Genomic DNA, 27,305 nt, shown 5'->3' on the forward strand with positions numbered 1-27,305 from the left:
CTGGCTGTTGTTGGTTGCCTTGTGTGTGTAGGTTGATGGCGCGACGCGGAGGGGACGCCGTTTGCTGCGTGCCTTGCCTCGCGTGTGTTGGCGCGCCGTGCATGTGTTTGGGTCGTGGGGGCGGTGTTTTTGTTTGTATTTGGATTTTCATTTTTTGGCGTGTTGTGTCGTGTATGGCAAGGGCGAGAGGAGTAGTGCGGTAGTGGTAGTGCAGTAGTGTCGTTGCGGCACGGGCGTCTGGTGGGGCTGTGCGTCGTGGCGGGGAAGGTGTGTAGGTTGCGGCGATGCGGCGAGCCCAGCCCGTCGTTTGACGGTGTGCCGGGTGAGTTGCGCTGCGAATCGAGTGTGGCGGGAAGGGAGCTGCGTGGCGCCTGCGTCCGTTGGCAGCAGGGGCTGTGCTTTTGAGAGTTTGTTTGATTTCGGGACGACGACGACGACGACGACGACTGGTTGGTTGGTTGGTTGGTTGGTTGGTGGGTGGGGTGGCGTGTGCGTTTGTCGTACTGGGCGAGTCGATTGCCTGCCGGCTGGCGAAAGGTGCGCCGCCGCCCGTCTCGCGCTCTGTTTTTTTTTTCTGTGTGTGTCGGCTGCGTTTTGTTTGCGGTGCGCGCGAAAACGGTGGTGCCGAAAGTGTGCCGGCGTGGCGTGGCGTTGCGACCGCGACCGCGACGAGCCGCGGGCGCGCCATTTGGCTGGTGTTGCGTGAAGAGCGGCTGTGTACGGGTAGTGGCTGTAGCCGTACGTGTACGTGCATCGGGCCCGGCCGCCAGCCCAGCCCAGCCGAGTCTGGTGAGCGGAGGCCGACACGTGGTGGTGCTGTGCTCTCTCGGCTCGGGGGGGTTTGTGTGTGTGCGTGCGTGTGTGTCTCGTTCGCTCTCCGGAATCTGCTCGTTCTGCTGATCCCCGCCTGTCGGCGTCGTTTATTTTACTCATTTATTTTTTACCTGTTGTTTGTTTTTCGACGTCGTCTTGCAGTTTTGTCCTTTGCGGCGTGCCGACGACCCGCCGCGCGACCTTATGAAACCCCAAAGCGTGGCGTGGCCGAGCCGCAGCAGCTAAGGGGGTGCGGCCGCCTCGACGCCTTAACCTCCTAAACTTCTTTAAGCCCTTAACGCAGCCACCTAACCTAACCTAAACTAACGTAACCTAACCTAAGCTCTTAGGCCAACCCCCAAGTCGCCTTAACCTAACGTACGTGACCGCAACCTTAGCTTAACGCCTACGTTAAGACGTGACGTCACGTCAACGCTTAACCTAACCCTGACGCCTTCTTAGCCTAACCTGACGTAACCTAAGGTAAGGTAACCGTTGAAAGAAAGAAACCACCTTTGTTTTGACGTTGAGGCGTGTAAGGTCGGCTGTGAGGGCAGATTCGGTGTGTCTGTAGTTGGGGCTGGCTGGTAATTTATTTTGTTTGTTTGTTTATCGTTGTTTTGTTTTGTTTTGTTTTCGCCTGTGGTGGGGGGGTTGGCGCTCCGTCGGCCGGTGCCATGTTGCGCAGGCGGCGATCGTAAAAAAGTAAAAAAAAAAGAAAAAAGAAAAAAAAATGTGTAGGAAGGGCTGTGGGTGTTGGCGGGCGAGGCGAGAGGAGGAGGACGGCCCGCGGCCGTGGCCCGACGGCTGCGGGCCGATCGGGAAAACGGCGGAAGGCGATGGGGCGGCGGAGGTGCGTTTGTGCACGGCCGTCATCGCCGCACGACTCGGCTCGTGTGGCTGTGGCGCCGGCCGCGGTGGCCGGGCTGCCGCGGCGACGGTGTGGGAGTTTTGACGAAGGTTTGGCCATTGTGGCGGGTCGTCGGCTGGGGCTGTGGGGGCGGCATTTGGGCGGGGGCGGCGATTCTCGGCGGGCCGACCCAGGCTGTGGCGCGCGGTGGCTGCAGTTTGGCCGTGGTTTGCGGCGCCGCCGCGGCGACTGGTTGGCGACCGTGGTGTCGGTGTGTGTAGCCCCATCCTCGGTGGTTTGAATGGCGCGGGTGGTTGCGGCGCAGGTTGGGGGCTGCTCCGCGCAGGCTGTCGGACGTTGGGCGGTAGCAAGCGCGGGAGGCGCGGCGCGGCGGCGCGGCGGCGCGCCGAGTGGCGGCCGCTCTCTCGGCCGTCCGCGCCCGCCCGCGACACTGGCTGGGCCAGGCGCGTGCGCGGCTATTCTCTGCTGCGCGCCCCTCGCTGTTGTGCGTCGTCGAAGGAGAGAAGGAAGCGAAACCAAGGGGAAAAAAGAAAAGAGAACAAGCAAAAGATGGCAGACCAGGCGGTACGAACGAGACTGCCGCGGCACCCGCCGCCACCGGCACTACGAAGAAGGCCAAGTCTGCGTCGTCTGCGAAGAAGCCGCGCGCCAAGCCTGCGCACCCGCGCACCTCTGAGATGGTGACGGCCGCCATCAAGAGTCTGAAGGAGAGCGGCGGGTCGTCGCTGCAGGCGATCAAGAAGTACATTGCCGCGCACTACAAGCTGGACGCGGAGAAGCTGGCGCCCTTTATCAAGAAGTACCTCAAGTCGGCCGTCGTGGCTGGCGAGCTGGTGCAGACGAAGGGGAAGGGCGCGTCGGGCTCTTTCAAGCTTGCCGGCGCCGGCGGCGGGGCGGCCGAGGGCGGCAAGGCTCGTGGTGGCGGTGGTGCGAAGAAGAAGCGCGCCGCTCCGGCCAGCAAGGAGAAGAAGGGGGCCCGTGCGGCCGGCGCAAAGAAGGCTGGCGGCGTGAAGGCGGCGACCGGTCGGAAGGCGGGCGCCGCCAAGAAGGCGTCTGCGGCGTCGGCCGCTCCCGCGGGTGCGAAGAAGGCGGCTGCGGCCAAGCCGGCCAAGGCCAAGTCGCCGTCGAAGGCGAAGAAGGCCGCCAAGGTTCCGACGAAGAAGCCGAAGGCGCCGCGCCCGAAGAAGGCGACGGCGACGCCGTCTAAGGCGAAGGCTTCGCCCAAGAAGAAGAAGTAAAAAGGGCAGGGAAGGGTTGGCGGTTGACACCGTCGCCTGGTGGCCAGCGCGCAACCAGAGGCTGTCGCGCGGTCCCGGACAAAAACAAAAGAACGGCCCTTCTCAGGGCCATCAAAGCACGTCGGGAAGGTGTTGATTGTCGTGTCGTGGTCGGTCGGTTGCCTTGTTGTCTGTCTGTCTTGCTTGCTGGCGTTTGTTTGTTTCATGTGTGGATGGTGTTTGCGTGCCGCGGTTGTTGGATTGTGGGGTCGTTGGCGGGCGTGGGCGGCGGCGCGCGGTTGGTGTTATATAAAGTGTATTTTATTTTTATTATTTTTACCTATTTATTTTGCGCCGCGTTTGTTTGTTTGTCTTGGTGGTGGTTTTGGAATAGTCTTTTTTGGCTTTGCTTTCCGGGCGTCACGTTTTGTGCCGTGGCCTGTGTGGGTGGCGCTATTGACGCTTGCGACTTGCCTCGGCCGGTGCGGTGCTTTTTTTTTGGAAACGGCGGCGCCGGGCCGGGGGTGGGACGACTGGACTGGAGAGTGAGTGGGGAACTAGTCGTTGCGACCGACAAAGTTTTGCTCGCGACGGAGAGACGTTAGTGGCCCTGAAAAGGGCCGTTTTGTTTGTTTGGCGGTGTGCGGGTTTAGGCGCGCTCGCCGCGGATGCGGCGCGCGAGCTGGATGTCCTTGGGCATGATGGTGACTCGCTTGGCGTGGATTGCGCACAGGTTGGTGTCTTCGAAGAGGCCGACGAGGTAGGCCTCGCTGGCCTCCTGCAGGGCCATGACTGCGGAGCTCTGGAAGCGCAGGTCGGTCTTGAAGTCCTGGGCGATCTCGCGCACTAGGCGCTGGAATGGCAGCTTGCGGATGAGCAGCTCTGTGCTCTTCTGGTAGCGCCTGATTTCTCGCAGGGCGACGGTGCCCGGCCTGTAGCGGTGGGGCTTCTTGACGCCGCCGGTGGCGGGCGCGCTCTTCCTCGCCGCCTTGGTGGCGAGCTGTTTGCGCGGCGCCTTTCCGCCGGTGGACTTGCGGGCCGTTTGCTTTGTCCGGGCCATGGCTACTGCGGATGCGGATGCGGCGTGGAGGATATGCGTGCGCGACGGCGTCCGGTGCTGCCTTGACAACGGGCCCGCGCGCCGCCGCCGCGCACATGGTGGAGGTTTAACCCTCGGCTGTTTTTGAAGTTCTAGCACCTGTAAAGTGCTTCTCCTTCTGGCGTGACGTTGGGAGATATGTGTCGTTACTTATTGTTGTTGCTTGACTGTTGTGCTGTTTTTTTTTTTTTTTTTTTTTTTTTTTTTTTTTTTTTTTTTTTTTTTTTAAAAGAAGACAGGACAGAGAAAGGAACAGTAGAAGATGGCGGAAAAGGAACGGCCCATTGATTAGCCAGGAATACTATTATACTAAGTTATAGAATAAAGGATAGTAGGAGGAATAGTTAGAGTGAGTGAAATCGAAAGGCCATTATCCTGGCCGCCTCGTCCTCGTAGCGGCGTCTTGATGATGGCAGACAGTTTTGAAGTGATGGTTTGGGGGGGGGGGGAAGAGAAAGTAGTCAGAGAGTGACAGCTAGAGAAGTGGAAAGAGGAAGGGCCTGTCGTGATTAGGCCATCATTGGGGGGGGCAGTGGTTGGAAGGGGGGGGGGTGGCGTGCTTGTGACTGTGAATTACATGACATGATGGTGGATGATCGATGATGTGAATTCATGGGGGGCGGAAAAGAAGGTCTGGCCATCGAGTGGTGGCCAGACGATGAACACGGGTACCCAGGGAGAGGATTAAGGGATTAGGAGAGTGACGTGTTTGTTGGTAGAAGGAATTGGCTGCAGATAGGATGCGGGTGCGAAGGAGCGGCACGTCGGCCAGGTTGTGGAGTTCTTGGGTTGGGAAGTCGAAAGGGAGGTGGAGGGCACGCCGGAGAGCCCGATTCTGGACGGTTTGGAGTCGGCGGAGGTGGGTGGGGGCAGCATTGCCCCACACCACCGCCGCATATTCAAGGATGGGACGAACAAGGGAGGTGTACAATCTAACAGCAAGGTGTGTGGGGAGTGTAGAGGTTGGATTGATGAGAGGATAGAGCAGGCAGAGCCGCCCCATTGCTTTACGACGCACGTCGTCGATGTGGGGGCGCCAGGTAAGGCGCTGGTCCAGGGTAACACCCAAGTACTTCGCAGTACGAGTCCAGGGGACTGGGGTACCAAGGACCGTCACCTGAGGGAGCCGAATGGGAATATGGCGTCGGCAGATGATAAGGGCTTGGGTCTTGGAGGGATTAAATGCCAGACGCCAGGTCCTAGCCCAATCGGTTAAGGATTCTGTAGCCCCCTGGAGCCGCTGTTGTAGACCTGCCGCACTCCGAGAACGAGAGAAGAGTGCAGTATCATCTGCGTAGAGAGCTAAATGTACCCTCGGCGCAGAGGGCAGATCGGCTGTGAAGAGGGAGTAGAGTAGCGGTCCAAGTACGCTGCCTTGTGGTACTCCTGCCCTAATGCGTCGTCGTGTAGATTTCCCATCAGGGATCCTAACGTGGAAGGTGCGAACTTCCAGGTATGTGGCTATTAGCCTTACGTGAGACACTGGAAAGCCAAGGGAAAATAGTTTGTAGAGCAGCCCTTCGTGCCAGACCGAGTCAAACGCTCTGGACACGTCGAGGAGTATGGCCCCGAAGTACTCCCTACGTTCTATGGCGTCCAGTGCCTCTTCTACAAGACGCAGGAGTTGGTGGGTAGTTGCGTGTCCCTGCCTGAAGCCAAACTGCTCATCAGGGAGGACTCGTTCTCGAGCAATATGGATGAGCAGTCGTTTAAGGTACAGCCTCTCGAACACCTTGGAAATGGCGGGCAAGAGGCTGATGGGGCGGTAGCTGGCAGGGGAACGAAGATCCTTCCCAGCCTTGGGGATGGCGACCACCTCAGCATGTTTCCAGGCAGTGGGGTATTGCCTGGTTGTGAGGATGTTGTTGAAGGTGGCCGTCAGGATGGGAATAGAAGCTGGGGGTAGCTGCTTGAGGAGGGCATTCGTCAGCTTATCGGGGCCGCCAGCTTTCTTGGATTTGAGGTACCGCAATTGCAGTTCAACCTCTTCTTCATTGATGGGGGTGATTTCATCCTCAGGGTCCTGAACGGCAAGGAATTGTGGGAGGCGTGCCGTTACCAGGCGGATGTGGTCGGGGTCAATGGGGTCGTTGACCGGGGTGAAGTTGCGTGCGAAGACATCAGCCAAGGCATTTGCCTTGGCGTCTGGTTCAGACACAAAATCATTGCCGACCTGGAGGGGGGGTATCCTTTGCTCTCGTCTCAGAAGGCTTTTGGTGAGCCGCCAAGCGGACGGGTCACTCAGGTCAATGGCAGAGATTTTGTTCTCCCATGCCTGATTGCGGTGGTCTTGCACTGCAGCCTTGATTTGGCGCTGTAATCTATTGATGAGGCGCTTGGTTGCCGGATTCCGAGTGAGCTGCCATTCTCGGATGATCCGGTTTTTCTCTGTGATGAGAGCAAGGATGTTGGGGGGGAGCGGACGCAGATGGTCTGGGGGCCGGGGTGGACGGTGAGGGGTCGCTGCTACTGCAGCATCTAGGGCTATGGTGGTGAGGTGAATGAGGGTGCGATCTGCGTCAGTTTGATCGGCAGCAGGGATTGTGGGTAGGGCTGCTTCGACCCGTCGCTGGTAGGACTGCCAGTCAATACCGCGGATGTTCAGGCCTTCACTCGGCGCGGTCGGGACTCCAACGAGATCGATGGAGTAGATGACCGGCCGGTGGTCAGAGGCTAGAGCGATGCGGGTGGCTGCAGTGATGGGGTGGGGTAGACCTTTCACCACTGCGATGTCCAAGACATCTGGGAGACGTCCTCCAGTGGGGTATATGGTGGGGTCGTGCGGGCCGATGGTGCGGGCGTGGTGCCGCTCAGCGACCCGGAGAAGGCGACGACCAGATGTGTTTGTTATTCTACTATTCCAGGCAGCATGTTTGGCATTGAAGTCACCGCCAACGAAGACGTCGTTGACGAGCGACAGCAATGCCTTGAAGTCTGGTGTTTCAAGAAGGCCTCGAGGTGGTCTATAAAGAGCCACGAACGTGATGGGACCCCTCACCGTGTGGACAACAACGCCAGTGGCTTCCATGGTGTTAAGTTGGGGGAGGGGAATGGGGTGGTGGCGGAGGGAGTTACGTACGTACACCGCCGTGCCGCCATAGGCGGTGGGCCTGTCTGTCCTGTAGCAGGAGTAGTTTGCTACACGGACAAAAACACCAGGTTTGAGGTGCGTCTCAGCAACAAGGCATATATCAACCCTCTCATCCAGGAGGAATTGTCGGAACTCGCCCTGTTGTTTGTGGAGGCCGTTGGCGTTCCAGATCATGGCTGTCAGTCCGTGATGTCTAACAGCCATGACTGGTTGGAACGGGAGTGGTGGTGGGGGGCATGGATTGGGAGAGGGCAGTGGCAAGTTGGTGCGGGATGGTTTGTAGGAGGGAGTGGAAAGTGGTTGAGATTGCTAAGGTCAGCGCCTCAACAACATTGTTGATGAGGTCGCTGAAGTGGTTGGGAAGAGAGGGTGGGGTTGGGATAGGGTGCTGCTGAGATTGTACCGGGGTGGGGAGGGGGGCAGCAGTGCTTGACACCTGCTGTGTGGATGGGGAAGGAACAGCGGAGCGTGACACCCGCTGTGGGGAGGGGGGGCAGTGCTTAACGCCTGCCGGGTGGGGAGGTGTGGGAAGGCTGCTGGGGGGGGCGGGATGGGGATGGAGAGGAGGGGGGTTGGGTAGGAGCCCAGAGGGGCGGGATGGGAGCGAGACGCACGTTGGGTGTAGGTCCGCGGCGCCGATCCCACCAAGGCACCAGAGTAACTGGTGCCCCCGTGGGTCGCCGCCGACGGCCTTGCAGCCCTTGCTTGATTTTCCCTAAATTGTTTGATTTTTGGGCAGCCCATGTAGCTGCCCGTGTGATTCCCGCCACAGCGGGCACAAGTGGGGGGGGCGTCTCGGGGTTTTGAGCACTCCGAGGAGGCGTGTCCACCGGCACACTTCACGCAACGCACCTCGCGGGTGCAGTCAATTGCGAAGTGCGCCAGTCCCTGGCAGCGATAGCACACCAGGGTCATCCTCCTGGAGCGCGGTTTCTCGATCGTCACGCTGGCGTGATCGATGAGCGTGAGGGATAGGAGGTGGCGGTTCTCCGGCGTGTCAGGGGCGGAGACGAAGAAGAGTGGAGTGGGGCGACGGGTTCTAGGGGAGATGATGCGTGATATGATGCTGGGGATGATATTTAATGAGGTGAGTGCCTTCCTCAGGTCATCGTCAGAGTACTCCATGGGAAGCCCTCTGACGACGACGCGGAGGCGGCGTGTCCTGGTGGGGGGGGGTGGAAAAACCTATTTTTAGTTTGCTCAGTATGATGAGCGTCTTGGCCAGGTCGGAGGGGGACTGGACTGACAGTCTATAATTGTCACTTCCTGACCACTTTATGCGGAAGGGGGCCCGCGCGCCGCGGTGCTGCGCTTATATGCCCTCGGTGCGCGGTGGTGGGGGGAGGGGAGGGCGGGCCGTGGGGCCCCAGAGTCTATATAGGGGGGCGGCGCGCGCGCTGGGCGCCACAACCGTAGCCGACTCGCTAGCGCCGGGTGAGGAGCCTTGCCTTGCTTTCTGTTTTTTATATTGTTGTGGTTGAGACGCTTGAAGAAGAAGAATGACAGGCCGCGGCAAGGGAGGAAAGGGGCTCGGCAAGGGTGGCGCCAAGCGGCACCGCAAGGTGTTGCGCGACAACATCCAGGGCATCACGAAGCCCGCGATCCGCCGCCTGGCGCGCAGGGGCGGCGTGAAGCGCATCTCTGGTCTGATCTACGAGGAGACGCGCGGAGTGCTGAAGGTGTTCCTGGAGAACGTGATCCGCGACGCGGTGACGTACACTGAGCACGCCAAGCGCAAGACTGTGACGGCCATGGACGTGGTGTACGCCCTGAAGAGGCAGGGGCGCACCCTGTACGGTTTCGGCGGTTAGGCGGTGTGAGACCGAAGGAAGGAAAGAGAGATTGAAAAACGGCCCTTTTCAGGGCCACCACAGTGTTCGGAAGTTGAAAAGTGCGAAAGAGTCTGTGTTGCTGGTTTTTTTTTTTTCTTTCTTTTCCTTTTTAGTCTACTTGGCCTTTTAGTTTTGTTTGGAGTTTTTTTGACGTGGTGTGCGGTGCGGTTGGGAGGGAAGGAAGCGTGCCCTTGCGGTTGTGTGAGCTCCTTCCTTCCTTCCTTCCTTCCCCTCCCTCTTTGCTTGTATGCTTCTTGTCGGTGGATGGGCTGTGTGTTGCGGCGCGGCTGAGTGCCGAGGGGTTATTTTTGAGGTGTGTTGTTGTGCGCCATGTGTGCTGGTTAATGGTCGCGAGACTGTGCGTGCGTGGAGTGGAGTGGAGGAGGTGGCCAAGTACGTGTGTACAAGATGGCGGCGCCTGTGTGTGTAAGAAGGAAAAAACCGTACACAGAAAGAGAGAGAGAGAGAGAGAGAGAAAAGTGGTGCGACGAACGACTGGAATTCTGCTTTGGACGTAGGTTTGTGTGGTGGCCCTGAAAAGGGCCGATTGTTTTGTTTTTGAGCCGAGGCGGCAAATGGCGCGCTGCGTGCCAAGGGAGCACGCGGCGGTGCCGATTGCGCTGTCTCTCTTTTAGGCCTTCTTCTCGGTCTTCTTTGGCAGCAGGACGGCCTGGATGTTGGGCAGGACACCTCCCTGTGCGATGGTGACGCCCGACAAGAGCTTGTTGAGCTCCTCGTCGTTGCGTATGGCGAGCTGCAGGTGGCGCGGGATGATGCGCGTCTTCTTGTTGTCGCGGGCCGCGTTTCCGGCCAGCTCGAGCACCTCAGCCGCGAGGTACTCCATGACGGCGGCGAGGTAGACGGGCGCCCCGGCGCCGACGCGCTCGGCGTAGTTTCCCTTGCGCAGGAGGCGGTGGATTCTGCCGACCGGGAACTGGAGCCCAGCCCTGCTTGAGCGGGACTTTGACTTGCCCTTGACTTTGCCTCCCTTTCCGCGTCCGGACATGGCGATGGGCTAGTTTCGAAGGAAGCGAGAAAGAAAAGCACAACGCAAACGGTGCGAGCCGCAGCGAGTCGAGCAGCGGAGTGCGTGCCGGCGCCGGTCCCTCTCCTCTCTTTTTTCCTCTACTGTTAGAGTGGGGTGTTGGTGGAGGTTGTTGTCGAATTTGGACATTTCCTCCTCTTTTGTTTTTTTTGTTGTTTTTATAACTGGTCTTTTGTGTTTTGCTGTTTTTTTGAGAGATGTCGTTTAACTAATTGTGCTACTGGAGGAGTAGCGACTTAGGTCTTTTGTATCTGTTCCCATTCTGTTCGTATTGCCCAAGGGTGTTTATTAGGTCATTTTGTGAATTTCGTGCCGTGGCGTAGAAAACTTCTGCCATGGCACGAAACCGTGTTGTTAGCGGCTCTATGTCTGCAGCTTCGTGCAGGTCCGCCGCGGGGAAGCGCATGGGGACGTGTAAGGCCCGTCTTAGCGCTCTATTTTGGACCTTCTGTAAGCGATCTATCGTCGATCTGGCTGCATAGCCCCATACAGGGCACGCATATTCCAGTATCGGTCGAATTAGACTTCGATAGATAGCTACTCCTGTTGCGGGGTCGAGGGAACTGGTGCTGTTTAATACAGGGTACAGGATCTGCATCCTGGCGTGAGTCTTTCTGCGAAGTTCCTCTATGTGACACTTCCATGTCAGGCGTCTGTCAAGTGTGACACCGAGGTACTTCGCAGAATTTCTCCATGGCAAGTTCTGCCCCTGTAATCGCAGCAGTTGGTATGGTCTTCTTGGGGGTCGGCGTTTCCCGTAACGTCTGGTGAGCAGCATGGCTTGTGTTTTTTCGGAGTTTATTGTTATTCGCCACTGCTTGGCCCAGTTTTCCGTCCTGTTTAGGGCGGTTTGCAGACGCCTTGTAGCCAGGTTCCTGTTTGTCGAGCAGGAGAAGAATGCAGTGTCATCTGCATATTGTGCAGTGTGTACATGCTGAGTCATAGGGATGTCAGCAGTGTAGACACTGTAGAGGATGGGTCCCAGGACCGAGCCCTGGGGCACACCTGCACCGATTCTTCTCCTGGTCGACAGGGATCCATCGATCTTAACTGAGAAAGTCCTACCGGAGAGATAGTTTTTAACTATTTTGACGATCTTTCCGGGGAAGCCTAGGGTGTACATCTTGTGTAGTATCCCGGTGTGCCAGACTGAGTCGAAGGCTTTTGCTACGTCTAGCAAGACACGCCCGCAGTAGCCCTTTCGGTTGAAGCTGTCCGTAGCTGCTTCAACCACCCTCATAATTTGCTGGGGGGCGGAGTGTCTTTGCCTGAATCCGAATTGGAATTTCGGCAGAATCTGCTCTCTTGTGATATGGTCCTGTATGGGGGTTAGTAGGAGGCGCTCATAAAGTTTACTGAGGGTAGGCAGTAGACTAACTGGTCTATAGTGTTGCGGGAACACCGGGTCTTTTCCTGGTTTTGCGATCGCAATGACTTCTGCGTGCTTCCACTGCGCCGGGAATTTTTGTGATCCGGGGTGGGGGTCCTTTATGGGCTCGGGTGCGGCGGCCGGTTGCGCGCGCGCCCCATTGGTCGGCGGCCGCAGCAGGGCGAGCTGGTAAAGGTGCGGCGGCGGCGTGCGGCGGGTGCCTCCACCACAGCCATTCCGAGTCGTGCGCGCGGAGAGAGCGGACGTTGTTATCACAGCGCTCGCGTGTCTTTGTGTTGTTACGGCTGGGAATACTCAGACGGCTGCTCGCGTCTCGTTTCGACCGACCGACCGAGCCGCCTTCGAAGCTTGGAGATTGTGTACTTGGTTACCGCCGTGTCGAGATTATGCCTCCGGGCTAGCCGGACGCTAGGAAGATAGTCAGGGAATATAGAGTACCAGGGCCCCATTCACGTTGGGTAAACCCGCGCACTCTGAGGCAAAGGCAGATTGTTCTCTCTCAACAGCCACCCCATTCTCACCTTGCCAAGGTAACACCACAAATTCCGCCATGGAGTCCCACGGGACTTCCATGACAGATGGGGAACCACCGCCCCAACTATCCACATCATCATTCACATCACCACCAGTCACCTCACCCACAACACAGGTAGAAACACCACCAGCAAATGATAGCCACAACACAAACATTGTACCGGCTACCAAACAAACAGCAGGGAAACGCAAAGCAACCATTGACAGCCAGACGAAGTTGCAGAACAACAGCAACAAAAAGAAAACCCAGGACTCAACAGATGATCCCACCCCCAACTCAGAAGACGAAAACAACGAACAAATGGAGTACGAGATCCCCGTCTCTAACAAGTTCGAACTACTGCCCGATAACGATGCGGGAAATTCCAGAACAGGGGAAAAACAGCAAACAACCCAGACAAAGAGACTGCGTATTCCGCCGATCGTTGTCAAGGAAACATCCCAATACCTGGAAATAGTCAAAGCACTCCGCAACAAACTGAAAGGGGACCTCAAAACTAGAAGTCACAGTGACGAAATCACATATCAATTCTCACACCCAGATGATTTCCTAGCATTCAAGGGATATCTGACCGAAAACAACATACAATACTACACACACGATATGCACGCCTTTAAGCCATTGAAAGTAGTTATCAAAAAGCTACTACCAACCATAGACCCCAAGATCATTCATGAGGTCCTCTTAGATCACAACTTACCTGTCATCAAAGTAGCGCACATGACATCATTCGATGAAAACACTCAGAAAAAAGTGACTTTACGTCACTTTCAAGTTACACTTGAAAATACCGAAGAGGCGAAAAGAATATACGACCTCAAAGCAATGTTTCACATGCAGGTGACAGTTGAAACATATCGAAGTCCACAGGGATTGACCCAATGCCACAATTGCCAGGGTTATGGACATGGGTCGCGTAACTGCACCCTTCGTCCAAATTGTGTCAAATGCGGGCAACAACACAAAACAGCAGACTGCCTAAAGAAACCAGAAGCAAAACCAACTTGCTACCACTGCAAAGGAGAACACACGAGTAGCTTCAAAAAATGCCCAGTATATTTAAAACTCTTGCAGACTCAGCAAGAGAGAAAGAAAGCGAAAACCCCTGCACAAAACAGGCTGGAGGAGGAAAGAGCCAAACAAACAGTACAACTCAATCCCACAAACTTTCCAGCACTGCGGAAAACAAGAGGATGGGCAAAACCAAACAATACCCTCACAACAGAAGAAAACAGCAACACCTCCGAACCCACATCACAACCAGCATCAGGTATTGGTTCAGACATCAAAGAACTCCTAGGATTCATCACGCAATTTGACATTCCAAACATATTAAGCACAATCAAGACAGCAGCAGAGCAGCTAAGACAAGCACAGGACAATTTCACCAAAATCACAATTTTATTTCAAGCCGCTGTTAGCATTCTTGGCGGCAAATAAAGCAGTAAAAATCATGAATTGGAATGCCAATGGCATTATAACTCAAAAACACACTCTAGCGGAATTCCTAGATGAGCAAAAGATCGACATTGCGCTCATCACAGAGACTCACCTGCAACCAAACCAGACCTTCAAAATCAGGAATTATGTGGTCCACAGAAATGACAGACCGAACAGACCAGGTGGAGGAACAGCCATTCTGGTCAAAAACAAAATTGTACACAGACGTATCACCTCACCTCATCTCACTAGAATGGAATCAACAGCAATTGAAACAAGATTATTCAACAAAACCATTACCATAGCAGCAGCTTACAATCCACCTACAGGAAGGAGCATATGTCCGCAAGACCTTGAGAACCTTTTCCAAATGCATCAAAATGTTCTGATCGGTGGTGACCTAAATGCTAAACACAGATCCTGGAATTGTCATGCCACAAACACCAATGGCAGAACGCTCCGTAGATTTCTGGACAACAAGCCGAACATCTCCATCATAGCTCCAGACAGGCCAACACACATTCACTACGACACAAGATGCCGCCCAGACATACTGGATATTTTTCTATAAAAAAATCTGACATGGAATACGACAACCGAGGTGGTCAACGACTTGGACTCGGACCACCACCCCGTAATATTAGAAATCAATGGAAACCTGGTCAACTTTCATGACAACAGAACCATCAAGGAATCCACAACAAACTGGATAAAATACAACCAACTACTCACAGCATACACTCCAGAACTACCTCCTCTTCAATCAAAAGCCCAAATCAACAGAGCCATAGAAGAAATCACCACAATCATAAAGGATTGCAGCAAAAGATCTACAACAACAATAACCCACACCACAGGTAGAGACACACTACCCCCACACATCCGGAACCTAATAGAGGAAAAAAGAAACACCAGAAAGAGATGGCAAAACTACAGGGACCCAGCCGACCGACGAAAGTCAGAACAATTGGCCAGGAGGATCAAAAGAGAGCTCCAAAACCACCGTAGCGAGGCATGGGAGGAAACGTTACGAGAAGCAGAAAGGAACCAGGAAAAATTCTGGAAAATTCTCAAAACTCGTAAACTAAACGAAACATCTATACAGCCGCTCCATGGGGAACGTGGAATAGTCTACGACCCCACAGACCGAGCTGAAGCACTGGCGGATTCGCTAGAAAGGCAATTCCAAGCACCAGAAGCGGTAGATGACGAAAGTGATGACCACCAGGAAATGGTACTCAGAAGGGTAAACCGCATCCTAAGTGCCCCGATCAGAACATCTTTCAATCCAATAAACGCAGAAACCATATCATACCACATCAGAAACATACATCCTAAGAAGGCATCAGGCCCAGATTCCATCAAACCGCAACTACTACATCATCTACCTCCAGCAACTATCAATTATCTAACATCAATATATAATGCTTGCTTAAGATTAAATTACTTTCCCAAAACTTGGAAACAGGCCCGAATCATCACATTACCAAAGCCAAATAAGGACTTATTATTTCCGCAAAACTATAGGCCAATTTCCTTGTTAGACTTCCTAGGTAAAGTCCTCGAAAAGCTCATTCAAACGGAACTGAAGAAATTCCTAAAGGATAACAACATAATCATCCCAGAACAATTCGGATTCCGCGAAGAACACAGTACCATCCACCAGGTGACCAGACTCGTCGAGCACATATGTCAGGCCAGAAACATTAGACACAGTACTGGAGCAGTCCTGCTCGACATTGAAAAAGCATTCGATAAGGTATGGCATCAGGGCCTTATTTACAAGCTTCATCACTACAACTGCCCCAACCACATCATCCATATTATTGCTTCTTTTCTCCGAAACAGAGCATTCTATGTCCATGTACCAGGAGCGGCAAGTAACACTAGATCCATAGAGGCTGGAGTCCCGCAAGGCTCAGTGCTGGGGCCCATCCTCTACTCAATATACACAAATGATATCCCCAAACAGCTGGGAGGACACTTGTCACTATTTGCAGACGACACTGCAGTGTACCGCAGCAGTTCAAACCTGCAATATATAGTCACAAAAATAGAGCAACACCTACAATCCATCCAGAAATGGGCTAACCAATGGAAAATAACAATAAATGCGGAGAAAACCCAAGCAATACTATTCACATTCAAAAGAATACCTCCTAACCTACATATACGCTTCAGAAATAACAATCTTCCATGGTCAGACACAATAAAGTATCTAGGTATCAAGCTGGACAAGAGGTTGACATTTAGAGACCATGTCACACACATTTGTAACAAGGCTGCAGGAGCAATATTCAGACTGTACCCCATCATTAAAGGTAACAGAATAAATATGCGCGCCAAAAAGATCTTCAAAACCATCATAGAACCAGCCATCACTTACGGCTCTGAAATCTGGTCAATGGCCGCAGACACCAACATAACAAAAGTACAAAGGGTGCAGAACAAATTCTTCAGAATTGCTGCTGATGCTAGCCGGTGCCAGACAAACAGAGACATATACACAAATCATAACATACTCAAAATCCCGGAAATCATCCAACGAAAGTCCATAAAGTTTTTCCACCAAACCACGGATTCGAACCACCCACTCATCAGAAATCTGGGACAAAATCCACCCGACCCAAGAACGAGATTTCCCATCACGACAAACACCAGAAACTACAACATACCATGATAAACAGTATACAAAACAAAAATAAAATAAAATAAAAACATCATAACACTCACTTAAACTTAAACAACAAACATCTACATACACTCATGACCCTATCATCCCATCATTTTGTTACCACATATCATCAGACAGAAGGCAGGGATCAAGACAGATCCGGTCCTTCGAACACAGGGGTTAAATACCCATCAGACCAGCTCTCTCTCTCTCTCTCTCTCGGCGGGTGCCACTGTGTGGGGAGACGCTGACTGGAGCGGAGCGCTTGACTGACTGACTGACTGCGCGTGCATGCCTGCCTGCCTGTTTGTTCGTGATGCCGCCCAAAACTAGCGGGAAAGCCGCCAAGAAGGCTGGCAAGGCGCAGAAGAACATTTCGAATTGCGACAAGAAGAAGAAGCGCAAGAGGAAGGAGAGCTATGCCATCTACATCTACAAGGTGCTGAAGCAGGTGCACCCTGACACGGGCATCTCTTCGAAGGCGATGAGCATCATGAACAGCTTCGTGAACGACATTTTCGAGCGCATTGCGGCCGAGGCTTCTCGCCTGGCGCACTACAACAAGCGCTCGACCATCACGTCCCGCGAGATCCAGACCGCTGTGCGGCTCTTGCTGCCTGGCGAGCTGGCCAAGCACGCGGTGAGCGAGGGCACGAAGGCGGTGACCAAGTACACGAGCTCCAAGTAAGGAGGTGGCTCTTGGAAATAGGAGGCTCGTCCGCGGCGCGGCGGAGAAAAGAAAAAACGGCCCTTTTCAGGGCCACCAAAATGCCTTTGCGGGAAGGGCGGAATTGTTGTTGTTGTTGTTGTGAGCGGGTGGACGGCGGCACAGCTGTAGCTGTGGTGTGGTGCGGCGCCGGCGCTGGCGCCTTTCGTTTTGGTGTGACGTTGGGATACGCACTTTAGCCACAGCCGGGTCGTGGGCGTGGGTGTTTCGAGACGTGTTGGTGTTAGGGGGGCGGATCGCTGGAGTTGGCTTGTTTGATATATTTTTTTGTCCCCTTTGTATGGTATGGCCGGAGGTGTGGAACGGAAAGCAAACCGCGATTGTCGGATGTCACACCGTTGGTGGCGAGGGTGAGAAACACGTTGCCGCCTACAGCTGCTTCTACGCCGAGCGGGTGGGTTAAGTTAGTTGGTTGGTTGGGCGACGTAAAAGTGGAGCGTGGAGGTGTGTGTGAACGTGAGGAGACACGCATTGTATTGTATTGTATTTGTACGCGCGAGGTGAGTTAGGAGACCACGCGCCACGACGTACGGTGCCCTCTTTCGACCTGACGTCTGACGTCTGACGTCTGACGTCTGGTTTTTGTTTGTGGAGGCGGTGTCGTCATTCTGGATGTACGTGTATTTTCCGCTCAGTTGAGTGAGGTGACGCGAGACGACGGCGTCGGTGGTGGTTTATTTTTTTTGTTTTGTTGTTGGCGCCCCGGGGATGAAGAGGGGCACCCGACGGTAACGAGAGGTTGCACTTTGTGATCGGTCGAATGTCCGGGGAGCGAGGAATAGGGTGGGGGGTTGAAAAGAAACGCCAGTGTAGGGCAACGGGACGGTGAACGTTCCCGTGGTGTCGGAGGTGTGCAGTGGGGGGGGGGGGGGGGGGGGAGAAAAAAAAAAAAGCGCGTAACGGCGCGGCTGCTGTAAGTGTCTGCCGTGGTGGAAACGTTCTCTCCAACTTTGGTGGTGTCCCCTGTGTGTTTTGTTGTTCTCTATATCGTGTGTCCCCTCGCACAAGACGCTCTCTGGGCGGGTTTGATTCATTCATTTTTGCATTGTCACGTAGCGTAGAATGGAATGCGCAAGAGTTGAGTGAGACTGGCGACGGTATATGGTCTGAGCAGCGTCAGCTGCACCGCACTCCCCGGAAAAGAATCTTGGATGCCGTGCTAACTGAAATTTGGTGGACGGGGTTCTCAAGGCTGTTTTCCTATTTTGTTGTTTGTCTCTAGTTAAGATGGTGAAATGACGTCGAAGAAGCAGTATTGTGCTCACAGAAACGGAAACAAACTGTTATGGAAATGCCCTAGTTTTGATGAAAGGAAAATGTGTTTGAATACAGGATGGTAAAGACCAAGTGCGTTGAAAGAAACGTTGTGAAGGAACGAACGTTCCCTGAATTGGTTTCTTTTTGTTCCCGAGTTGTGTACAATGGACGACGGTTGTGCCATATCGCAGCATTGCATCATCCCCAGGTTTTATTTCAATTGAGCGATAAAAAAAGGAAAAAGAGAAGAACAAGAACACTATCGAAATGGTCTATGGTGTGTGACCCACAATTGTTGTCTTTAAATCACTTACCCAACCATGTCGTAAAAATATTATTTTTTTTTTTTTTTTACAGTGGCTGCCCAATGACCTAGATATAACAGAGAGAGAAACACATGGCGTGTCAGATGTTTGTTTTGTTTTCCCCCCCCCGTCAAGTGGCAACTGCGAACACCGTGAGCTGTAATTGACGATCGACACTAGTATGGCGCGAAAAGGGGGTGCGACCTGTGCAGTTGTGGGCGAAACTTTGGGTGATGGGCTGTCATGCGGCATCGCGTGCGTTCATTACCCCTCGGCGGCGGCGCCGCAGCTCCGTCCAGCTCGCGCTCTCGGAAACAACCCTCTCGTAATGCCGCGTCTCCGTCACTGCAATTTTCAAAGGGAAACCTGTGTGGCCGGTGGGGGTGTGTCAACCGTTGGCCTCAAGCTCCGCCGACAAAAAGTGTTGAGTGTATCCAGTGTGAGAGAGGTTGACGCTTTTCGTGGTGTGTGTGTGTGTGTGTGTGGCAATGTTTTGAAAAGTTTGCAACGTACGTTGAGAAGTGTTGACGCTGAAACTTGCGGGCTGTGTGGCCCTGGTGGTTGGCTGGCTGGAGACGCGGGCGTGTCCAGTCGGTCGGTTGTTGTGGCTGAAAGGTACGTATACGGTTCCGCCGTCCCGTCGGAACTGCGTCTGTCTGGAAGGTATGACGTGACGTGCAGTTTTTATTAGGTCAGCCTCGTTGTGTATTGTTCCATTTGTTGCTCACTCGTCACCCGTATTTGGTGTGGCGATGTATGTGGACGTACTGCTGGATCAGTGTCAGGGTTTCCGTGGGAGGTGTTGGTTGGGTTGGATTTGCCTGACACGGCTGAGTCCGCAATTGGCCTCCCGTTCGTTGATGTGATATGTGGGTTCTGAGGAAGAATGTGTACGAGATAGTTGCCCTGCCCTGCCCTGCCCTTTCTTTCGCGTTCGTGTGTGCCCCCCTTGTTGTGTAGTGTGGGTTGAACATGGTTCTTTACCGAGTGGGGGGGGGGGGGGGAATGGGATGGACGGATCCGTTGCTGTTGCTGTCACCGTCAAGACAACGCACGCACGCACCCCTGTCCTACGAGAAGGTGTGTCAACCGGGGTTTCGGTAGTCGTGTGTGTAGGGGACGGGGAGAAGCAAAGTGGAGAGTGCGGCACGGGCAGAGAGTGGAATTGGGGCGCGTTGATGTTGGGAAACATCCCCCAAGGGATGCGGGATGATGTGGCGGTGAGAGCGGGGGGCGGGGGAGAAAAGAAAAGCGAAAAAGAACTAAGGAAGAGGAGGAGGCGTGCGTGTGCGCAGTGGCGGGGCCCCAAAGACCTGTCGTGTGGTGTCGGCCGAACGCGAACGCGAACGCGTGTGCGGGGCAGCGTCGGCACGGAGAAGCGAGGAGGAGAGAGAGAGAGAGAGAGAGAGAGAGAGAGAGAGAGAGAGAGAGAGAGAGAGAGCTGGTCTGATGGGTATTTTTTACCCCCTGTACTCGAAGGACCGGATCTGTCCTTGATCCCTGCCTTATGTCTGATTATGTTGGGTAACAAAATGATGGGATGATTGGGTCTCTTGGGTGTGTGTAGATGTTTGTTGTTTAAGTGAGTGTTATAGTGTTTTTATTTTATTTTTGTTTATCATGGTATGTTGTAGTTTGTGGTGTTTTGTCGTGATGGGAAATGTCGTTCTTGGGTGGGGTGGATTTTGTCCCAGATTTCTGATGAGTGGGTGGTTCGAATCCGTGGTTTGGTGGAAAAAAAAACTTTATGGATTTTTCTTTGGATGATTTCCGGGATTTTGAGTATGTTATGGTTTGTGTATATGTCTCGGTTTGTCTGGTACCGGCCGGCATCAGCAGCAATTCTGAAGTATTTGTTCTGCACCCTTTTTTACTCTTGTTATGTTGGTGTCTGCGGCCATTGACCAGATTTTCAGAGCCGTAAGTGATGGCTGGTTCCTATGACGGTTTTGAAGATTTTCTTTTTGGCGCGCATATTTATTCTGTTTCCTTTGATGATTGGGTACAGTCTGAATATTGCTGCTGCAGCCTTGTTACAAACGTGTGTAACATGGTCTCTAAATGTCAACCTCTTGTCCAGTTTGATGCCTAGATACTTTATTGTGCCTGACCATGGAAGATTGTTATTTCTGAGGCGTATATGCAGGTTAGGAGGTATTCTTTTTGAATGTGAATCGTATTGTATTGCTTGGGTTTTCTCCGCGTTTATTGTTTTTTTGTTTCCATTGGTTAGCCCATTTCTGGATGGATTGTAGGTGTTGCTCTATTTTTGTGACTCTATATTGCAGGTTAGAACTGCTGCGGTAGACTGCAGTGTCGTCTGCAAATAGTGACAAGTGTCCTCCCAGCTGTTTGTTTGTGTATATTGAGTAGAGAATGGGCCCCAGCACTGAGCCTTGCGGGACTCCAGCCTCTATGGATCTAGTGTTACTTGCCGCTCCTGGTACATGGACATAGAATGCTCTGTTGCGGAGAAAAGAAGCAATAATGTGGATGGGGCAGTTGTACTGGTGGAGCTTGTAGATAAGGCGTTATCCGAATGCTTTTCCAATGTCAAGCAGGACTGCTCCAGTACTGTGTCTAATGTTTCTGGCCTGACATATGTGCTCGACTAGTCTGGTCACCTGGTGGGTGGTGCTGTGTTCTTCGCGGAATCGGAATTGTTGTGGGATGATTATGTTGTTATCCTTTAAGAATTGAATTTCTTCAGTTCAGTTTGAATGAGCTTTCCGAGAACCTTTCCAAGGAAGTTGGCCTATAGTTTTGCGGAAATAATAAGTCCTTGTTTGGCTTTGGTAATGTGATGACTCGGGCCTGTTTCCAAGTAGTTTAGTCTGAAGCAAGCATTATATATTGATGTTAGATAGATAATTGATAGTTGCTGGAGGTAGGTGATGTAGTAGTTGCGGTTTGATGGAATCTGGGCCTGATGCCTTCTTAGGATGTGTGTATGTTTGTGATGTGATAAGATATGGGGTTTCTGCGTTTATTGGATTGTGAAAGATGTTCTGATCGGGGCACTTAGGATGCGGTTTTACCCTTCTGAGTACCATTTCCTGGTGGTCATCAGTTTCGTCATCTACCGCTTCTGGTGCTTGGAATTGCCTTTCTAGTGAATCCGCCAGTGCTTCAGCTCGGTCTGTGGGGTCGTTCCTTCCCCATGTAGATGTAGATGTTTCGTGTTTAGTTTACGAGTTTTAAGAAATTTTCAGAATTTTTCCTGGTCCCTTTCTGCTTCTCGTAACGTTTCCTCCCACGCCTCGCTACGGTGGTTTTCGGAGCTCTCTTTTTGATCCTCCCGGCCAATTGCTCTGATTTTCGTCGGTCGGCTGGGTCCCTGTAGTTTTGCCATCTCTTTCTGGCGCGCGCGGGCTGCGGTTGGCGCCTTTGGTGGCAACGGCCAGGGCAAGCAGCGGTGTGTGGTGTGGTGCGGGGCGGGCAGGGGCAGGGGCGCAGTGGTGGTTGACGGATGGCCTGGGGGCCGAAAAACGGGCCGGCCGGCCGGTGGACGGCGGACGGATGTTGAGAGAGGCGGCGCGCACGCGTCTCGCGCGGACACAGGCGCCACAGCGTTGATTGGAAGGAGGTGCGGTGCGGTGCGGTGCGGTGCGGTGCGGGGATGGGCCCAGGAAAAAAGACGGTCGTGGCCCCTGTCTTGGGTGCGTGTCGACGTCAGCACCGTCGGTGTGGTGTGGTGTGGTGTGGTGTGGGCAGGGAGGGGGGAAAAGCGGGCTGCGGGCTGCGGAGGGAATGGTGGTGGGGAGTAGGCACACATGTGGGCGGGCGCAAAATCGGCCGGTGCCCGTAAACCGCGGCGGGATATTGGGTGGAAAAGAGGGAAATTGTAGAAAGGAAAACAAGCGGAGGGGGCGAATGTGGTGGGGGGGACGGGCGGGGGCGAGGCGACAGCTTGCTTTTTCTTTTTTATTTTATTTTGTTGTAGTGTTTTTGTTTTTTTGTTTTTTTGCGTGTGTGTGGCCTTGGAGAGGCTGGTCTTGTCTGGCTTACGCTTTGGGTGCGTGTGTTGGTACTTTTTCGTTTTTTCTTGTTCTGCAGAGCAGGGGCGGGGCGGTGGGAACGGCTGGCTGGCTGTGCCCAGAGGAGGAGGAGGAGGAGGAGGAGGAGGAGGAGGAGACGCTGGCGGCGGGCCCGGCTCCTGGGGCTGCTGTTGCATGCGCTGTGCAAAGAAAGGAAGAGTGGGTTTGTTTGGCTGGTGAAGTGCATTATTTAAGTGTGGGCTTGCCGGCCTGGCTCCGATGCGCAGGTAGATAGATGCCGGCGGCGACCGCAGGCAGGCGCGTTGTGTGTACAGAGGGACGAGCCATGTGTTTTGCAAGCAGGACGTGGCGTGCCGAGTGGAGAGGAGGCGGCGGCTCGGCTCGGCTCGGCCCGGCCCGGCCCGGCCCGGCCCGGCCCGGTCCGGTCCGGCGGTGCCGCGCTGTTGTCGCGGACGTGAGCGCCCCCTGGCGGGCGGGTGGTTGGCGGCGGCGTGGTGGACGCGTGTGGCAGTTGTGTGCACGGGTTGCTTGGGCGAGTGAGCAGTGGCTGGCGGTGTTGGCGCGTCGTCGGGGAGGTATGTGTTGCGGCCGCGTCTGCTGCGCGCTGCGTCGTTGTGTCGACTGTGTGTGGGCGTGGGCACGTGTGCTCTGCCGAGGGCGTCGTAAAAAAGTGGGTCGCGGTGTGCGTGCGTAGCCCGTGATGATGTATGTGCGTCGCGTCGTTGTGTGCGAAACGGATGCCGAGAGGTGTGTGGTGAGTGCGAAGCGCGAATGTGCGGCGTTTGGCGGTTTCGGTGTGTTTTCTGTTTTTGCGGCGTGAGAGTGGGGCTGGCTGGCTGGCTGGCTGTTGTTGGTTGCCTTGTGTGTGTAGGTTGATGGCGCGACGCGGAGGGGACGCCGTTTGCTGCGTGCCTTGCCTCGCGTGTGTTGGCGCGCCGTGCATGTGTTTGGGTCGTGGGGGCGGTGTTTTTGTTTGTATTTGGATTTTCATTTTTTGGCGTGTTGTGTCGTGTATGGCAAGGGCGAGAGGAGTAGTGCGGTAGTGGTAGTGCAGTAGTGTCGTTGCGGCACGGGCGTCTGGTGGGGCTGTGCGTCGTGGGGGGGAAGGTGTGTAGGTTGCGGCGATGCGGCGAGCCCAGCCCGTCGTTTGACGGTGTGCCGGGTGAGTTGCGCTGCGAATCGAGTGTGGCGGGAAGGGAGCTGCGTGGCGCCTGCGTCCGTTGGCAGCAGGGGCTGTGCTTTTGAGAGTTTGTTTGATTTCGGGACGACGACGACGACGATGACGACTGGTTGGTTGGTTGGTTGGTTGGTTGGTTGGTTGGTGGGTGGGGTGGCGTGCGCGTTTGTCGTACTGGGCGAGTCGATTGCCTGCCGGCTGGCGAAAGGTGCGCCGCCGCCCGTCTCGCGCTCTGTTTTTTTTTTCTGTGTGTGTCGGCTGCGTTTTGTTTGCGGTGCGCGCGAAAACGGTGGTGCCGAAAGTGTGCCGGCGTGGCGTTGCGACCGCGACCGCGACGAGCCGCGGGCGCGCCATTTGGCTGGTGTTGCGTGAAGAGCGGCTGTGTACGGGTAGTGGCTGTAGCCGTACGTGTACGTGCATCGGGCCCGGCCGCCAGCCCAGCCCAGCCGAGTCGGGTGAGCGGAGGCCGACACGTGGTGGTGCTGTGCTCTCTCGGCTCGGGGGGGCTTGTGTGTGTGCGTGCGTGTGTGTCTCGTTCGCTCTCCGGAATCTGATCGTTCTGCTGATCCCCGCCTGTCGGCGTCGTTTATTTTACTCATTTATTTTTTACCTGTTGTTTGTTTTTCGACGTCGTCTTGCAGTTTTGTCCTTTGCGGCGTGCCGACGACCCGCCGCGCGACCTTATGAAACCCCAAAGCGTGGCGTGGCCGAGCCGCAGCAGCTAAGGGGGTGCGGCCGCCTCGACGCCTTAACCTCCTAAACTTCTTTAAGCCCTTAACGCAGCCACCTAACCTAACCTAAACTAACGTAACCTAACCTAAGCTCTTAGGCCAACCCCCAAGTCGCCTTAACCTAACGTACGTGACCGCAACCTTAGCTTAACGCCTACGTTAAGACGTGACGTCACGTCAACGCTTAACCTAACCCTGACGCCTTCTTAGCCTAACCTGACGTAACCTAAGGTAAGGTAACCGTTGAAAGAAAGAAACCACCTTTGTTTTGACGTTGAGGCGTGTAAGGTCGGCTGTGAGGGCAGATTCGGTGTGTCTGTAGTTGGGGCTGGCTGGTAATTTATTTTGTTTGTTTGTTTATCGTTGTTTTGTTTTGTTTTGTTTTCGCCTGTGGTGGGGGGGTTGGCGCTCCGTCGGCCGGTGCCATGTTGCGCAGGCGGCGATCGTAAAAAAGTAAAAAAAAAGAAAAAAAAAATGTGTTGGAAGGGCTGTGGGTGTTGGCGGGCGAGGCGAGAGGAGGAGGACGGCCCGCGGCCGTGGCCCGACGGCTGCGGGCCGATCGGGAAAACGGCGGAAGGCGATGGGGCGGCGGAGGTGCGTTTGTGCACGGCCGTCATCGCCGCACGACTCGGCTCGTGTGGCTGTGGCGCCGGCCGCGGTGGCCGGGCTGCCGCGGCGACGGTGTGGGAGTTTTGACGAAGGTTTGGCCATTGTGGCGGGTCGTCGGCTGGGGCTGTGGGGGCGGCATTTGGGCGGGGGCGGCGATTCTCGGCGGGCCGACCCAGGCTGTGGCGCGCGGTGGCTGCAGTTTGGCCGTGGTTTGCGGCGCCGCCGCGGCGACTGGTTGGCGACCGTGGTGTCGGTGTGTGTAGCCCCATCCTCGGTGGTTTGAATGGCGCGGGTGGTTGCGGCGCAGGTTGGGGGCTGCTCCGCGCAGGCTGTCGGACGTTGGGCGGTAGCAAGCGCGGGAGGCGCGGCGCGGCGGCGCGGCGGCGCGCCGAGTGGCGGCCGCTCTCTCGGCCGTCCGCGCCCGCCCGCGACACTGGCTGGGCCAGGCGCGTGCGCGGCTATTCTCTGCTGCGCGCCCCTCGCTGTTGTGCGTCGTCGAAGGAGAGAAGGAAGCGAAACCAAGGGGAAAAAAGAAAAGAGAACAAGCAAAAGATGGCAGACCAGGCGGCTACGAACGAGACTGCCGCGGCACCCGCCGCCACCGGCACTACGAAGAAGGCCAAGTCTGCGTCGTCTGCGAAGAAGCCGCGCGCCAAGCCTGCGCACCCGCGCACCTCTGAGATGGTGACGGCCGCCATCAAGAGTCTGAAGGAGCGCGGCGGGTCGTCGCTGCAGGCGATCAAGAAGTACATTGCCGCGCACTACAAGCTGGACGCGGAGAAGCTGGCGCCCTTTATCAAGAAGTACCTCAAGTCGGCCGTCGTGGCTGGCGAGCTGGTGCAGACGAAGGGGAAGGGCGCGTCGGGCTCTTTCAAGCTTGCCGGCGCCGGCGGCGGGGCGGCCGAGGGCGGCAAGGCTCGTGGTGGCGGTGGTGCGAAGAAGAAGCGCGCCGCTCCGGCCAGCAAGGAGAAGAAGGGGGCCCGTGCGGCCGGCGCAAAGAAGGCTGGCGGCGTGAAGGCGGCGACCGGTCGGAAGGCGGGCGCCGCCAAGAAGGCGTCTGCGGCGTCGGCCGCTCCCGCGGGTGCGAAGAAGGCGGCTGCGGCCAAGCCGGCCAAGGCCAAGTCGCCGTCGAAGGCGAAGAAGGCCGCCAAGGTTCCGACGAAGAAGCCGAAGGCGCCGCGCCCGAAGAAGGCGACGGCGACGCCGTCTAAGGCGAAGGCTTCGCCCAAGAAGAAGAAGTAAAAGGGGCAGGGAAGGGTTGGCGGTTGGCGCTTGACACCGTCGCCTGGTGGCCGGCGCGCAACCAGAGGCTGTCGCGCGGTCCCGGACAAAAACAAAAACGGCCCTTCTCAGGGCCATCAAAGCACGTCGGGAAGGTGTTGATTGTCGTGGTCGGTCGGTTGCCTTGTTGTTGTCTGTCTTGCTTGCTGGCGTTTGTTTGTTTCATGTGTGGATGGTGTTTGCGTGCCGCGGTGGTTGGATTGTGGGGTCGTTGGCGGGCGTGGGCGGCGGCGCGCGGTTGGTGTTATATAAAGTGTATTTTATTTTTATTATTTTTACCTATTTATTTTGCGCCGCGTTTGTTTGTCTTGGTGGTGGTTTTGGAATAGTCTTTTTTGGCTTTGCTTTCCGGGCGTCACGTTTTGTGCCGTGGCCTGTGTGGGTGGCGCTATTGACGCTTGCGACTTGGCTCGGCCGGTGCGGTGCTTTTTTTTTTGGAAACGGCGGCGCCGGGCCGGGGGTGGGACGACTGGACTGGAGAGTGAGTGGGGAACTAGTCGTTGCGACCGACAAAGTTTTGCTCGCGACGGAGAGACGTTAGTGGCCCTGAAAAGGGCCGTTTTGCTTGTTTGGCGGTGTGCGGGTTTAGGCGCGCTCGCCGCGGATGCGGCGCGCGAGCTGGATGTCCTTGGGCATGATGGTGACTCGCTTGGCGTGGATTGCGCACAGGTTGGTGTCTTCGAAGAGGCCGACGAGGTAGGCCTCGCTGGCCTCCTGCAGGGCCATGACTGCGGAGCTCTGGAAGCGCAGGTCGGTCTTGAAGTCCTGGGCGATCTCGCGCACTAGGCGCTGGAATGGCAGCTTGCGGATGAGCAGCTCTGTGCTCTTCTGGTAGCGCCTGATTTCTCGCAGGGCGACGGTGCCCGGCCTGTAGCGATGGGGCTTCTTGACGCCGCCGGTGGCGGGCGCGCTCTTCCTCGCCGCCTTGGTGGCGAGCTGTTTGCGCGGCGCCTTTCCGCCGGTGGACTTGCGGGCCGTTTGCTTTGTCCGGGCCATGGCTACTGCGGATGCGGATGCGGATGCGGCGTGGAGGATATGCGTGCGCGACGGCGTCCGGTGCTGCCTTGACAACGGGCCCGCGCGCCCCGGTGCTGCGCTTATATGCCCTCGGTGCACGGTGGTGGGGGGAGGGGAGGGCGGGCCGCGGGGCCCCAGAGTCTATATAGGGGGGCGGCGCGCGCGCTGGGCGCCACAACCGTAGCCGACTCGCTAG

General features: G+C 55.5%; 3 protein-coding genes across 3 annotated transcripts; 1 reads left to right on the forward strand and 2 right to left on the reverse strand.

The window, feature by feature from the left end:
- Window positions 1–3,500: 3,500 nt before the first annotated feature.
- LOC126285052 (uncharacterized) lies at window positions 3,501–27,142 on the reverse strand. The gene is made up of 2 exons (XM_049984375.1): window positions 26,690–27,142; window positions 3,501–4,015 (listed from the first exon to the last, which is right to left on the reverse strand). The coding sequence occupies exons 1-2, from the start codon at window positions 27,086–27,088 to the stop codon at window positions 3,551–3,553; spliced, it is 864 nt and encodes a 287-aa protein (XP_049840332.1). The 5' UTR covers window positions 27,089–27,142; the 3' UTR covers window positions 3,501–3,550.
- On the forward strand, window positions 8,588–8,927 carry LOC126284195 (histone H4). Its single transcript, XM_049982950.1, has one exon. It carries the CDS (start codon window positions 8,591–8,593, stop codon window positions 8,900–8,902), a length of 312 nt encoding a protein of 103 aa, XP_049838907.1. The 5' UTR covers window positions 8,588–8,590; the 3' UTR covers window positions 8,903–8,927.
- LOC126284191 (histone H2A) lies at window positions 9,555–9,932 on the reverse strand. The gene has a single exon (XM_049982947.1). The coding sequence runs from the start codon at window positions 9,927–9,929 to the stop codon at window positions 9,555–9,557; it is 375 nt and encodes a 124-aa protein (XP_049838904.1). The 5' UTR covers window positions 9,930–9,932.
- Window positions 27,143–27,305: the final 163 nt, after the last annotated feature.

This window comes from Schistocerca gregaria, chromosome 8 (genome assembly GCF_023897955.1).
Source record: "Schistocerca gregaria isolate iqSchGreg1 chromosome 8, iqSchGreg1.2, whole genome shotgun sequence".
Classification (NCBI taxonomy): domain Eukaryota; kingdom Metazoa; phylum Arthropoda; class Insecta; order Orthoptera; family Acrididae; genus Schistocerca; species Schistocerca gregaria.

What these genes read in the sequence shown, in the direction of transcription:
- LOC126284191 (XM_049982947.1), bottom strand. Translation starts at nt 9,929, where the DNA reads ATGTCCGGACGCGGAAAGGGAGGCAAAGTCAAGGGCAAGTCAAAGTCC.
- LOC126284195 (XM_049982950.1), top strand. Translation starts at nt 8,591, where the DNA reads ATGACAGGCCGCGGCAAGGGAGGAAAGGGGCTCGGCAAGGGTGGCGCC.
- LOC126285052 (XM_049984375.1), bottom strand. Translation starts at nt 27,088, where the DNA reads ATGGCCCGGACAAAGCAAACGGCCCGCAAGTCCACCGGCGGAAAGGCG. An exon ending in TCGCGCGCCGCATCCGCGGC is followed by an intron (nt 4,016 to 26,689) that starts GAGCGCGCCTAA and finishes TCAAGGCAGCAC; the next exon opens with CGGACGCCGTCGCGCACGCA.